We start from the raw sequence: 16157 nt of genomic DNA on the forward strand, positions 1-16157 counted from the left end.
TGTGCAAATTTAGAGTATCCGTACTGAACTAGTATCACCATGATCACAATTGGAGCAATGTCTGCAGAAAGATGGATTTAAGCGGGCTCTTGGCCAAAGTGGGAGATATGGACAGTAGTTAAGAAGAGGGAAAGCATTCCAAGTGGGTGGAAAGGCATGAGAAAGGCATGAAGGCAGGAGTTAGTAAATTGTATGTGGGCGAAAGGCAAGCTGATAAACTGGGTTGGACCAGCCTGACCACATTGGGCATATTGAGAGATACTCACACCTACTATTCCCTCTGCTTCACTGTACTTCCCACTCACTCTCTAGGTCTTAGCTTAGACATCCTCCCTAGCCCAGCATCCTACACTCAACCAAGTCTTGCTAGGTGCTCTCCCGGTCCTCTAATAGCACTCTCCACCTTCTCTCATCATTCATACACTATATTGTAATGGCCATGAGACTTCATGACAAAGACCATCTAGCTTATTCATACCTGTGTCTTGCACCAGGCTTAGCTTACTAGGTGCTCCTAGTAGACACTTAATAGGTGCTCAGTGAAGATTGATAGGAGGTAGGAGGAGAGGAGATGGATAGATAAGGTTGGGCGAATAAAGAAGGTACAGATGACGGAAGCCCTAAGCTATGCCTGGGATTCATACAGATGTCAAGCCACTATCCTTAAATTGCACTTTTCCACCACAGCCCCTTGGTAAGACCTCCGTTCATTTTTCTTACTCCTATAAAACAGAAGAAACTCTACCTGCATTCTTTGGGTATAGACAGGACGCCCCAGCTGAATTAAAAGAAATAAAAATAAAGCAGGTAGTTTAGAGCCTGGTTAGCAATCCAAGCAAGGATAGCATAGAAACACCAAGGCTCACTTAAAAACTAGCGACACATTTGAACTTCCCTTCACTGCCACTTTTACATCTGAGAAGAACCATCTCTGGACTTTTTCCTTTTTGATTTTTTGAGCTACCCTCATTAGACATGATGACCACACAAAACTTTTTTTTCATTGAGTTAATCATACCAACGTGATTTCTCAAAGATAAAGCATAAGGAAAGACACTTTGAAAGTACAATTTAAGTTTCACAGTAATACTGATAAAAAGAAGAAAGCAAGGAAAACATTGACCAATCAAGAACTCTTACTGGTAATAATGTCTGGGAGGGGCACCACAGGAAAATGACAGTGACCTTTTAAGAGGACACCACACCCGTTCTGCTTATTCCAACTGTGTGAGATAGAGGTGTCGTCTCATGGCCTTCCTGAAATTGTTCAGCCCCCTAAACTCCTTTCTCTCCACATATAAGCTGCAGATTATACTGCCTGCCTGACTCCTGGTGTGGAGATTCATCCGTTGGCCTTAACAAGAGGCCCATGATATGGAAAGCACAAAATAAATGTAGTCGTTACTCTAACAAGTAACAGGAACAGCTGTGTAATGGATTGAAATTTTACACTTTTTGGTGTAGTTGATTATTCATTAATGGCATGTAATAGCTGAAACCTCCTTACTTAGTAACAATTATCATTATTAATGTAAATTAAATGGATTAAGACTGAGCATGAATGGAGTCTTCATTTCAATAGCAATGTTGTCTTTCTGTGCACAACTTAAGTTCTCATACACACATTCTACAACTTTACACTAGTTTTGTCTCTTAGAAATTAGAGTAGATTTTGTGATTAAAACAATGGTCCCCTGAACATAAAAATTATACTCCATCTTCCTCTCCTGTTCCACTAACCAGTCACCCCTTACTCCTTTCTGGGAACGGTCCCTCCCCCTGGCCTTAGGCTTCATCCTTCTTGCCTCCTCAAAAAACTATCAGTCATCTCTCCCTTCAGCTGTCTTTCATGGCTCCTTCCCATCAACATCTTGATGTTGCCAATGCCTTATATTGTTAAAAAAAAAAAAAATGCATCCCTGAAAATATGCATTCCCTTCAGACACTGCTCTTCCTTTGTTCTATCAAAAGGTACCAAAGAGTTGCCTCTTCTCGCCACCTCTTTCTTTCCCTCCATTCCCTTCTACACCTACACCTCAGTCTACCTTTTGCCCCATCACACCGTCAAAAGCAGCTCTTTCTGCCATCCCCAAGGACCTGCACTGCACTAAATCCAACGGACCTGTTTCATTCTCCAATTCTTGACATCTCCCCATTGTCTGGCATTGTTGATGTGCTCTCCTTTCCTTGGCAAGTGCCCCTCTTTCCTCTGTTCTACAGTTTGCCTACAGTTAGCTCTACAGTTTGCCGGCTTGTTCCCTGATGGTTCCCCCTCAGTCTTTGCAGACTTGATCTACCTGCCGCATGAGTGTTTCCCCTGTGGATGTGTTGGGAGCTGGGGAGTCGATGGCATCACAACATCAGCTCCTCCAGTTGTTGAGAAGGCAGAAGGGAGGAGATGTGGAGGAAGCACTGAGTCTTCAGCGGGTGGAGGTGGGGCTGAGCTCAGCAGACCACTGAGAGGGAGCAGGTGGGAATGGCCTTGGTCAGTCAGAGTCCGCTGTTTGTAAACCTAAACTTTGTTTAGAATGATTTTTTTTCCTTCCTTGTTGGGGTTTCTTTTTTCCAGTTACACTGGCACATAATTTAAATTTTAGTCATTGCATGGGAATTGTCACAAACCTGAGTAGTCTCCCACCCTCTACTCCCTCTTCCACATTTTCACAGCTATTGCTGTGAAATAGCCCACTGTTTGGGCCATTCTTTGGGTGCTTTCTGTCTGGAAATGTATGCTCTTCTGCTCTGGTAAATTGTCTTGATTTACCCCAAGAAAATATTTGCCCTGCTCCATGTTTTTCTGTTCTCTTTCTGGAAATCCTATTGCACTCTATTATACTCTTCTAGCTGATTACTTTGGCATTTACCTTCATGTTTCAAAGTAAAATGTTTTTATTTCTGGTTCTTGATTTTTATCCTCTTCTAGGTGTTGCTATTGGCCTCCTTCTCTTCAAAATGAGTGTTTAGTTTTCTTCTTGTTTTCTTTTCCTCCCCTTGCCCTATCCCTCCATTCTCTGAATATTCTATTTTTATATTTTAATTGGAGGCTAGCTTAATATTCAGTGTTACATTTTCATGACTGATCCATGATATGCTTTCCAGTAAACCACAATTACTTTTTATTTTCCATACAATTGTCATTTGTTTACCATAAAGCTAATAATTCTCATTTATCTTCATTTGCATTATTTCCTATGTATTTACAACTAAATTTACCCCAGACCTTGCCCCAGCTGTCTAAATCACCTTTGAAGGCATTCAGGCCTGTGGATTATTCCCCTCAGTTATGTCTTCCTGTAGCAGGTCTTCTGGAACCTTCCCATCTAATCCCATCTAGACTGGTGGAAAGTTGTCATTCTGTGATCTGTCTTCATTCTCATCTGGGAGGGTTCTCTCAGCCACTCTCCTGGGTTCTCTATTTCCTGGCATCTTTTTAGAAACTCTTTGGTTTGATGGAGCAAAACCTTAATTAGTTTCCTAAGAAGAATGCATGGAAAGCAAATATTTTTGACCAAGTATATCTGAAAATACCTTTATTCTGTCCTCAGAATTTAAAAGGTAGCTGATCTATATTTGTTGGTTGGAAATACATTCCCCTCAGAATTGTGAAGGCCTTGCTCCATTGCCTTTTAATTTACAGTGTTACTGTGGGAGGCTGAGAGCCATTCTGACTCCCTGTCTCTGTGTGTTCTCTCTCTGTCAGTCTTTCTCTTTCTCCTGCTCTTCTGAAATTTCATGTGACATGAGTCCCATCCATCATTTAGGGCATTCCATTGAGCCCTTTCAGTCTGGAAATGCATGTTCTTCTGCTCTGATCAATTTTCTTGATTTTACTTGATTATCTGTTCTGCTCTGCTTCATTTTTTTCTGTACTCTTTCTGGAAATCCTATTATACTGACCTCTTGAGGCCATCTTCTGATTTTCTTATCTTCCTTCTAGCTTTTCATATCCCCATCTTTTTGCTCTCCTTTCGGGGAGATTTCCTCAATTTATCACTAAAATCTTCTCTTGAATTTTAACTTTTCAATTTCTCAAATCTTTTCTTTTCTTTTTTTTTTTCCAGATTGTCCTTTGTTATATAGTATCATATTTTTGTTCCTTGGTACATGTTCTTATCTCTGAAGATATTAAGATGGAATAGGAGAGTTTTTCTCTGTTTTGTTTTATTTTTTAATTACCTTTCCTCTTTGTTCTATTTCCCTCTTTGTTCTATTTCCCCCAAGTTTCAGTTTTTCAATTCATTTGTTATTTCTCTTTCAAAAATGTTTTCCTTATACATCTGTCTGGTAGTACTTGGTTTCCTGTTGGTGGGTATTAAGAGGAGGGCATGTATTGCATGGGGCACTGGGTGGGATGCATAAATAATAAATCTTGGAACACTGAAAAAATAAAATAAAGTTTAAAAATAAATAAATGAATAAAATAAAAGTGGGGCCTACACTCTCACCACTGTTGTTCAACATAGTACTGGAAGTCCCAGCCTCAGCAATCAGACAATATAAAGAAATAGAAGGCACCCAAATCAGCAAAGAAGAAGTCATACTTTCACTCTGCAGATGACATGATACTCTCTGGAGAAAACCCAAAAGACCTCACTGAAAAATTGCTAGAACTGATACAGAAATTCAGCAAAGTTGCAGAATATAAAATCAATGCATAGAAGTCAGTTGCATTTCTGTATATTAACAATGAAGCAGAAGAAAAAGAAATCAAGGAATCAATCCAGCCATAAGATACCTAGGAATAAACCTAACCAAAGAGGTATAAGATCTATACTCTGAAAACTATACAGCATTAATGAAAGAAATTCAGGATGACACAAAGAAATGGAAAAATGTTCCATGCTCACGGATTGGAAGAACAAATACTGTAAAAATGTCTATGCTACCCAAAACAATCTACACAGTCAGTGCAATCCCTACCAAAATACCATCAGCATTTTTCACAGAGCTAGAGCAAACAATTCTAAAATTTGTATGGAACCAAAAAAGACACCAAATAGCCAAAATAATGTTGAAAAAGAAAACTAAAGCCAGAGACATCACAATTCTGGACTTCAAGCTCTATTACAAAGCTGTAATCATCGAGACAATATGGTACTGGAACAAAAACAGACACATAGACCTATGGGACAGAATAGAGAGCCCAGAAATGGACCCGCAACTCTGTAGTCATCTAATCTTCAACAAAGCAGGAAAGAATGTCCAATGGAAAAAAGACAGTGTCTTCAACAAATGGTGCTGGGAAAATTGGACAGCCACAGGCAAAAGGAAGCTGGACCACTTTCTTATACTATACACAAAAATAAACTCAGAATGGATAAAAGACCTAATGTGAGGCAGGAATCCATCAGAATCCTAGAGGAGAACACAGGCAGCAACCTCTGTGACCTCTGCCACAGCAACTTCTTGCTAGACACATTTCCAGAGACAAGAAAAACAAAAGCAAAAAGGAACTATTGGTATTTCATCAAGACAAAAAGTTTTCACATGGCAAAGGAAACTGCCAACAAAACTAAAAGGTAGCCTACAGAGTGGGAGAAGAAATATGCAAATGTCTTATCAGATAAAGGGCTAGTCTCCAGAATCTATAAAGAACTTATCAAACTCAACACCTGAAGAATAATCCAGTCAAAATATGGACAGAAGACATGAACAGATATTTCTCCAAAGACGACATACCATTAGCCACAGAAACATGAAAAAATGCCCCACATCACTTGGCATCAGGGAAATAAATCAAAACCACAATGAGATACCACCTCACACAGGTCAGAATGGCTAAAATTAACAGCACAGGAAACAACAGATGTTGGCAAGGATGCAGAGAAAGGGGAACCCTCTTACATTGTTGATGGGAATGCAAATGAGTGCAGTCACTCTAAACAGTATGAAGACTCCTCAGAAAGTTAGAAATAGAGCTACCCTACAACCCAGCAATTACACTGCTAGGTATTTATTCAAAGGATACAAACAGTGATTCAGAGGGACACATGCATCCCAATGTTTATAGCAACTACGTCCACAATAGCCAAACTATGGAAAGAGCTCAGATGTCCATCGATGGATGAATGGATAAAGAAGAGGTCACACACACACACACACACACACATACACACATTGGAATACTACTCAGCCATCAAAAAGAATGAAATCTTACCATTTGCAATAAACACTGTGGATAGAACTAGAGGGTATTATGCTGAGCAAAAAAAGACAGTCCAAGAAAGACAAATACCATGTGATTTCACTCATGTGGAATCTAAGAAACAAAACAGATGAACATAGGGGAAGGGAAGGAAAAAGAAAATAAGATGGAAACAGAGGGAGGCAAATCATAAGAGACTCTTAACTAAAAAACAAACTGAGGGTTGCTGGAGGGGTGGTGGCTGGGGATTGGGATAATTGGGTGATAGTCATTAAGGAGGACACTTGATGTAATGAGCACTGGTGTTATTTGCAACTAATAAATCACTAAATTGTACTCCTGAAACTAAAATAAATAAATAGATAAATAATTTTTGTTAGCTCTTCAGATTAAAAAAGTAAAAAAAAAAAAAAAATTTAAATGGGAACCTAAAAGCCTAATTGGGGGTTTTTGAGAACATGGTTAGAGCTTGTTGACTGTGTCACTGTAGGGAGACCTGACAGGACCATTTAGTTGGAGCATCTCTGATGCCCAGAGAAGAGTCTTCGTTTCCTGCCTGGAAGGAGATACGCCTGACTGCCAGAGCTCTGTGGAGTCTCAGCATTCCGCACACATACCTCTCTGAATTTTCCCTTCTTTTCAGCATGGTGACCCCACCCTTTGCAAGCCCAGTGACCTTCAGTCCTGGGACCTTGTTCTCCAGGGAGGGTGAAGCAGTTGCCAAGTGATGTGGAATCTGGGAGGGGACTGGGCAACACACTGCTTCTCAGGGAAAGTCATAATCCGCCCTCACTTCCTGACATCTGAGGGCTTCTGCAAGTGTAAATTGGGTTCATTCTCAGCTTCCCCACTGCTGGCTTAGGAGTCTGTTTTCTAGGGCTTCTGCTAAGTCCTTTAACACTCATCCATCTGGCTTTCCAGCTTCCAGAATTTGGTTTCTCTTGTCTCTTTCTTGTTCTTTTAGCCCTTGTGAGTTTATTCCTTTTTTGAAAGAGGCCTGGGGAAGGAGCAAAAGTGTACAAACCACCACCTTTATCCAGAACCTAATAAAACTTATAGGATGATTTTATGTCATTTTCTAAATCATAGCCTCTGGCAACCTCCTATTTCCATATCTGTGTCCTAATAAAATAGTAGTTTTAAAAATAATTCCTGAGCACTTCGGTGATATTCAGGTTGCTAAAAGGAGTGCCTCATCTCCTCCCTTACTTTAACTGTGTCTCCTAAACTTAATACAGCTGACTTTGCTTTTGTTGTTCATTAAAGGAATTCCTAGTTGAGTAGATTTTAGTAGCACTTCATCTTGCCTTATTGTGCTTGATTCCGTTATTCTTGAATGCTTTCTATTGCAATTTAATGCTTATTAGGAGCCAACAGTGTATTTTAAAAATTGAATTATACAGGGCCTCTGCCCAGAGAGCTGCTGATCTAAATTGGTGGGTAACAATTCCTGTTAGTTAGCTGAATCCTTGATTCCCTGTCAAGCCATCTTCCTTTCTTAACATCCCAGCTCTGCTTTGAGTCACACCATTGCTTGTTAGGACAAGTTAGCTGTTACCTTTTGCTTGTTAATACAAGTGTTTTGTGTATTGCTGTAACTGAATGTTTTTTGGCCCTTGGCCGAAACTTTTACTTACTGCCCGCATGCAGACCTACTGCAAATTGCAAAGTAGTTTTTGCCAACTCCGTTCTGCTTTGAGCCATTTCCTGGTTACAGCTGATTATTCAGTGCAACTAGATTAATTGTAGGGGGAATGCCATGCCCCTGGTTTGGGATGGTTTGAACTGTAGACAGCATTTGTAAGATGGCCGCCCAGCAGACAGTGTTCACACAGAGGCCAAGAAGGCTTGTGTGCCTGCAGCTCATATCCACAGGTGCCCAAGTGACAGCAAACTTAAATCTAACTGGCAGATTCCTTCCATCAGTCTTTTTCCATTTCAACTACTCTTTACCGATCTCAGATGTTAGCATATGGCTGCAGAGTAGTCAGAGGGAATCAGTAGTAAATGGGAAAATTCAAGCTGGTCCAGCAATACAACCTGTTGGTATGAATGGGAATTAAATGCTTTCTTTTAGTTGAGCATGAGGATATACCATTAACTCACCCCCTAAAGCAGAGTGAGCAACCTATGGCCTACAGGCCAAAACCTCACCTGTTTTCTACTTCCTCTAAGGATGTTTTTACAGTTTTAAAGGGTAGTTTAAAAAAAAAAAAAAAGAAGTGATGATGATGATGATAAAGAGGAAAAGGAGAAGGAAGAGAACAGAAGTGGGAGGAGGAAAGGGAGGAATATGTAAAAGAGACTGTATGTGATCTGTAACACCTAAAACCTTTCTGTCAGCCCCTGCTCTAGGGACACAATTGGCTCTGCCTCATCCCTTTCCTGCCCCACATGTTCCCTCCCCAGTCAGGGAATGCTCTCCAGGTCTTGTGTGTTTATGTGTGGTTTCAAAGAAAGAAATAAAATTATGTTTGAACGTCCAGTTATCACATTTGTGACATCTGAGTGGATTTATCAATAAGAAGGACAGTGTTCCCAGTATGTATGTGTACACGTGAATCAGTGTGACCCGTGGTAGATGGTAGATTACATACCTAGCTGCTTTGGGGGTAAACAGCAAAACTATGAGCAGTAATTTTGTTAACCCTTTTGGCTTAGTGGGAGATACCGTCAGGAAGACATGCTGAACTGGTTTCTCTTTGTGAGTACAAAATGGGAGCCAAAATAAAAACATGCTTATGAGGTACAAATATCCTTTCACTTACTGAAAGCCTAACCAAAGAGAAGGCTTCACTTAAACATTAACTTTGGAATTAGGGAATTTTTTTTTTTTTAAATAATGATTTTACCAGTTATTTTCCCTTACTGTAGATATTTGTCTTTTCCTTAAGAGATGTACAGGGATGGGGCACCTGGATGGCTCAGTCAGTTAAGCACCGACTCTTAGTTTTTGCTCAGGTCACAATGCTCAGGTCATGATCTCAGGGTCCTGGGATCAAGCCCCACATGGGGCTCTCTGCTCAGCAGGGAGCCTGCTTCCCCCTCTCTCTGCCTGCCTCTCTGCCTACATGTGATCTCTCTCTCTCTGTCAAATAAATAATAAAATCTTTTAAAAAGAGAGAGAGATGTATAGGGTTTATCACCACTTTAGGTTTTCTCATTTCACATTATTTTTAGTCCGCATTCTCTAAAGCATCCACATGCCATTTCCAGGTCAGTTTACCAAAAACATAGCTCTGATCCTGACAAATTAGTCCAATTCATAGTAACAAATTAAACCAAGTAAACCAAGTCCCTTTTTGAGGCAACTAAATATAAAAGTCATAGGAAAATGCCAGTTGTACATTTTAATTCTCTGTATGTTCTTCGTATTTGCCTTGAGTGCATTGGCAAATTCAGTGTACTTCTAAACTGATTTTTTTCAACAATGAAATATTATCCCTTTGCTGTAAAAAAGTAAATTGAGGATAGAACATTAAGATGACTGTTGGGGAATAAATCTTGTAAGGGTAGTTTATATCTCTAATACCCAACCTGTGTCCAAAATAAAGCCGTCATCAACAGTCATGTTCATCCTCAATAACACATTTGAATGACATAGTCAAGTAACTGATTTAATGTTCTGTTCTTTTCTTTGATCCCCACTGTGCTCTGATCTAGGGAGCACACAAAATTGTCCTGTTGTCATAGGATTCATCTCCAACTGATAAAGCAAACTAGTTCTGAAAATAAGAATTAAAGTCAAACATTACTTTGTAATTTCTTTTCTTTCTTTCATGAAAAGTTTCATTTGCAAAAATAATTTAATTGTATAGTGTCATCTGATGTTTGGATATTAGATTGTAGAAATCCAGAGGTTAACATTAAACCAGTACCTTCATTTCTTTCAAAATGAAAACATACAGTGGAATCCTAACAAGCTTGTCCTTAAGCTTATGAGCATATACTGTGTAATGTGCAGTATAGACCTGAGCAGGGTACTGTTACCAACTGTGGATGTTTAAGGAAGAAATCCTAAGTCCAAAGAACATTGTAGCTGAATTGGAGATGCTAACGTATACTCTCTCAGTATGCAGTAAACCACTTGTGTACTTTTTGGAGGTTTAATCATCTGAGATTTATTAATGAGGCCTACTGCTGACTGGGTAGAGCAAGGGAACTTATGTATAATACAAAGATGAAACTAATGGCTAATTTAGGGTATGAAACTTACTCCAAACTGGAATGCATTGAAGTTACAATAAATATCCTAAAAACATCACTACATTTTTTTTTTTTTTTTTAATAAGGGGGACAGGGTGCCTGAGTGGCTCAGTGGGTTAAAGCCTCTGCCTTCGGCTCAGTTCATGATCTCAGGGTCCTGGGATCAAGCTCCACATCCAGCTCTTTGCTCAGCAGGGAGCCTGCTTCTACCTCCTCTCTCTTTGCCTTCCTCTCTGCCTACCCTGTGATCTCTCTCTCTCTGTGTGTGTGTGTCAAATAAATAAAATCTTAAAAAAAAATAAGGAGGACACAGAAGACATTAACTAATTAATAATAATTGATGTTATCAAGAATAGTCTAAAGAAGTAAAGATCTTTGAAATCCATGAACATTGCCCAATTCCTTATTCTGGCTACTCTGTTCATTTCTAAAGTCTTTTTTTTTTTTTTTTTTAACTAAAGTCTCCCTTCTGAAACCATCATGATTTTCTTAAAAAGAAAGAAAAGAAAACCTGCCCTTTCTAAGCAGATCTGGAAAGTCTTTTAAAGTCACTGCTGCCCTGATAACAGGGTTACACATCAGCTTGTATTCCTATAGTTAATGAGCTTATACACTCCTGCAGGGAGAAGGCTGAGCCATCCTGGGGGAAGACAGCATGGCAAATACTCCTAAGCAATTAGAGGCTGATTAAGTGTTTATCTCCTTTTCAGGTGGGAAGGAAAGAATGAAAATGAAGTGGGTAGATGTAAAGAGACCGGCAAAGTTCACGTGACTGTGGATCTCAAATACTACCGACCGACCGAAGTGGTAAGGACTCCCTGGCCACCCAGGGCAGGGCCACATTTGGCCAGCCGGCCAGCTGGCTGGCTGCCTGGCTGGCTGGGAAGATATTCTCACTGAATATCCACAGCCGGTCTTCAGAGCTTTCCACTGGGTTCCCTGACGTCCATCAGTGAGCAGTTCCCAAACCAGAATACAGTGAATTGAATTTGAGATGTTATTCCCAACACATAATCCATTGCTTTATAAAGAAAGACAAATATTGACCGACGAATGGATGAGTACAAAAGTTTTCTGTATTGAGAAATGACATATAGATCATTAGAACATAATGTCCTTCTTTCCTAAGCCAAAGAAAGAGTTGATCTGAGAAATGGAGACTTCTATCAAAGGCAGATTTCCTCACATTATTAACTTTGATGGTTGATCCCTGATACCCATGGGATGTCAGACTTACAAGGCCCTCCATGACCTGCAGGATCTTGAGATCAGGAGGGCTGCTTGTCTTTCTGTACACATATGCACTCACACATGTACACACACTCACAGGCACACACAATCACACATGTACACACATTCACATGCACCCACACACACCCACACAAACTAAGCCATAAAGGATCCCCCTGTACAATTTTTAAGATTTTGCTCACGTACTGTCCTATGAATCCTTTTCTGGTCGACGCACTGCTACCACTAAAATTTTCCTCCTTCATTTGTATATACATTATACATTGTACATAATTATGCTATAACACCTATTATAATTTATTGTACTCGTTTGTTTACATGACCTTCTCTTTACCAAACTGTGAATGCTTTGACAATAAGGACTTTTCTTTTGATATCTTAGGCTATAAAAAGTAGGTGCTTCATAAACAATGACTGATCAGTGGATGAATACAAAAGTTTTCTGTATTAAGAAATAACCTATAAATTGTTAGAATGTAACATCCTGCTTTCCTAAATTTATAATAATTTCTAGCTTGGTGTTATCACTTCAGTGTGGTCTACCTTTACACCATGTTGACAAAACCCAACATGTTAAGTATATCTAAAGATAATAGAAAGCAGCATCTTCAGAGAGAAATGTTCAGATGTTACCTAATGAAATATACATTAGCTGTGAAAATAGAACCCATCTTATATGTGCTTTGAACCAAATTCCTATCTGTTGAACAACCTTTCAGAGATTAGGAAAAACCCAGTGAAGAAAGGCTGAAAGTGAGTAAGTCATCAGTAACCACCCTTTAAAATGTCTTGTTTTAAACAAAAGAAAAAACTTCATTTCATGGACTCTTAGACACAGGGAGAAATAAAAAGGAAAGGAAGTAAGCAGTGCTTGGAGACTAGGGCTATAGAGTCAGTGCATTGTCCTGGCACAGGGCGTGGCTGGGTCTTTGACACACAGTGAACAATGGTTCCCTGTGCTAATGGCAAGTGGGTGTGCCAAGGAGAGGATGTGCTCGGTCTCTGGGGGAGGAAGATACCAGCACACCCCTGCTGACAGAGCAAGGAGTGCCTGTGGAGCCCCCTAGCTACATTGCCTTTGCTCCCCTGCCCCAAAGAGGTGCCACAGGAGTGCCATTTTTCTGGAACATGGCACAGGTCACGTAAATGGATAAATTTGTTTCTCTCCTCACTGACAAACATTGTCATCTCAGAGTGGAAAATGTACTGAGCCAACAGAAACCTCAATCCTTGTAACAATTTAAACACAGTTCTTTCTCTGACACCAAAATAGTTTCAAAAGCTAGGAAGTCATTAAGAATGGCTTGTCTGTCATTCTTACTCAGGCAAGGTGTGGGATTGATAAGGACAGAGAACAAAAGAATTTGCAGAACAGGAAAAGGACCCTCGGACTAACAAGACGATTCTTGGAGTCTGTATCGACCCCTCTTTCCTGCCCCGACACTGTATCCCTCCTCTCCTTTCTTTTGTTCATTCAAATGTCATCATCATACCTGTTCTGCAATTCTGGTTAGACTGATGTTGTTTGAACATAAGTGCGGCATCTTATTTCATATGCTTGCTTTAATTTTTCACGGCTGGAGCTCTCACCCCGGATCCCGCTTGATTTGGGATTCCCCACTTGATTTGGGATTTCTAGCTGCATTTCATCTTTCTAAGTCTTTAGGCTGTGTTAATTTGGTTCATCCCACTTCAACTTAGCGTTCTATTGGACAAGCTTTTCTTGTATAGTGAGACTAAACTTTTAACCTCATTCCTCAGAACAAGAGTTTTCCCAAAACTTGGACCAGCTTGACAAACTCATGTTGAATTGCCTTAGGGGTGATAGTATTCCCCCAGTTGAAAGGTGACCAGAACTGGAGACTGACTTGTAAATGAGCTTTCACTTAGGTGTGGGGCCCTAACAGCCAACACATGTAGAGTCATTCAGTGCGAGTCCTGAAAAGTGCCGAGCTTCTCTGAGGTCTGTCAGCACTTGGTGTAGGATGGACATGGAATTCTCCCATGTCCTAATTGGATCCTTCCCATTTCAGTGTCTTAAATCTATTTTGCAAGTGACAGAAGCTTTTTTTCTTTCTTCCTTGAATTCTTTTAAAAGTTTGATCTCCTGATCAGCTTGAATCATATACCCTCCAAGATTTTCAGCACACAAGGCACTCAAAGCCAAAAACATAAACTAAATCTTCTTAGAGTGAAATGGTTCCAGAATGATTGATAGCGGGAAAAAATACCATCAAGAAAATTTGAAAAAAAAAGTGTAATAAGAACATATCAGGTCTCAAAACATCAATATCCTAATGCAATTAAAGGAACATAGAATTTTATGGTTTTTTTTTTTTTCCTAATAAGATTAAGGCTAGTTTTTAAAAAGGCTCTTTACCCAGCATAGGGCAGCACTAACCCAAAAGAGGCCACCAATGATTCCATACAGAACATATTTGTACATGTACCAGTAATTTTGGTCCTCATTGATTTAGCCACCACAAAACCTTAAATCTTGCTTCTGTTACCGACATGGAAAGTCTTAGAGGTTTTTGTTCCGAGCTGAGGGCTCTAGCATCCCATTAGAGCTGAATGGAGTCACATTCTTTTGGTTCTTTACCTATAAATCTCTGTGTCTCCTTTAAATGTTTGGGAGTTTTGCTTCTGTGAAGATCTTGATCCTGGAAATTAGACCTTAAGTCTCCCATTGCCCCCTGAATTCCAGTATTTGGTGATGGCAATATTAATATTTGAGTTCTGTGCCTCTTAAAATTCCTGTCATGTATCTAATTTCCTATGTGTGCAGCCAATTATACACAGATTCATTGCGACGTGCATTCATTCGCAGAGAAGAAGTAGCATCGTGCTTACGTTGGGGCCCTAAGTGTCAGGCTGCCTGAGTCCAAGAAATGTCAATGAGTAGCTAGCTGTGTGACCTTAGGCAGGTTACTCAACTTCTCAGTGCCTCTGTTTCCTTGTCTTTAATTTAATTAATAGAAGAGCAAGAAGCTTATAGAAGGGTTGAAGAATTAACAATCATACAAAATGCTTATTGAAACAGTATCTGGCACATAGCAAAATACCCAGTATCAATGCTGTTATTGTTATTTATTTATTCACTCATTCACCAAATATTTACCGCACACTGTGTGAGGCCCTGGGAATACAGTATGAACAAAACAGATGCAGTACCCCCTGCCTGCCCCATAGAGATTGTATATATAGAGGTATGCATTAGTTACTTAAATCTTGTACCTTTTGAAAAGTAGAATGACACATGGTGAATTTTACAGACTAACCACTAAAAAGTAGATAATGTATAATAAAGGCTTCAGGCAAATATTAATAAGTACTTTGATATTTTTATTCTTGCTTTATCTTAATTTTTGTTCTTTCTGATTGTCTTTCTGAAGATTCAGTAGCTATTCACTGGTATGAACATTTATAAATATGAGAAAATTTATACTGATTTATTACTTAATTTAAACTAACCATGAAGATGTCTTCATTTTGTTTGAGAATTTTTCACTTGGAAAATTTGCAAAGGTTGGATTAATGAGAAATTCATCCTAATGTGCCAAATTTTTAACCACACCAAAAGGTCAATCCACTTAAGGGGATAAAAAAAAAAAAAGCTAAGATTTTAGTTTTTTTGGTTTAGTGAAATTAACAAAAATCATTTTTTCTGCAGATCATTTTAGGAAATGGCCTAAGGGACACATTCACAGGCCAAAATTACAATCACATATCTTTCATGAGAAATATCTTGACTTTAACACTACTAGATGATGTAAATTAAAGTTTTTCCTTGCTATATTATTCATCTTAACGTTCATTTTGCTTACCGTTGTATTTCAAGTGTCCTCAATTGTGATTTTTTTTGTTCTATTTGCTTAGATACTTTGTTTATTCCAATTCTTTATAGATAGTAGAAAAATCATGAGTTAAAATCCAGATTTGAGAAAGCAATAACTTCAAAGAAGTCCAACAAGCTAGTTAAAATAACACCCTCCTTCAGTAAAAACATGTGGCCTGTTTCTAATCAAATTACCATATGCTTGTCGAGTTGTCCCCTCTGCAAACTTTCCCTAATATTTTTCTGTAAATGATGTTAAGTTAAATGGCCCATAATTGCTTGCTCTATCTCATAGCCCTGTTTAGAATAATGCTGTGTAACACTTTCCAGACCTCAGGAATCTGATCTGTCACCAGAGGATGTATATAAATACCAGTTAGAGCTTCCCTCAGCTCCGTCTCTGGGTACTGGAGTTCTTGAAACTGTCCCCTTTCTCTCGCTTCGCTGTTCTCACCACCTTCTCACACTTCCCCTCCCAGAGCAGGAAATTAGATCCTCCCGACTCCAACTCTTCATCTTCTCCAGCGCTGGTAGAGCCAGCTGATCTTCCCCTGTCCTGATCCTCTGACCTCCAAAGCTCTAATCCTACCCTCTGCCCCTCCTTTTCTTTGTTCCTTGTTTTGACTGGTGGGAGCCAGGGTAAGAAGATGCAGAGAGAGCAAATTAAGGGCGAGTCCCTTTCTATCTGCATTCCTGGACCTGTAAAAGGAAAGACTA

General features: G+C 39.5%; 1 protein-coding gene across 3 annotated transcripts in view; it reads left to right on the plus strand.

Moving 5' to 3' along the window:
• Positions 1 to 16157, plus strand: part of GMDS (GDP-mannose 4,6-dehydratase) — a 640099-nt gene that overhangs the window by 532268 nt on the left and 91674 nt on the right. For all 3 annotated transcript variants that reach the window (XM_047734312.1, XM_047734313.1, XM_047734311.1), the window contains one exon: positions 11062 to 11158. In XM_047734312.1, coding sequence (XP_047590268.1) covers positions 11062 to 11158 — 97 coding nt within the window. The remainder of the gene's footprint in view (positions 1 to 11061; positions 11159 to 16157) is intronic.

Source organism: Lutra lutra, chromosome 6, assembly GCF_902655055.1.
Source record: "Lutra lutra chromosome 6, mLutLut1.2, whole genome shotgun sequence".
Lineage (NCBI taxonomy): Eukaryota > Metazoa > Chordata > Mammalia > Carnivora > Mustelidae > Lutra > Lutra lutra.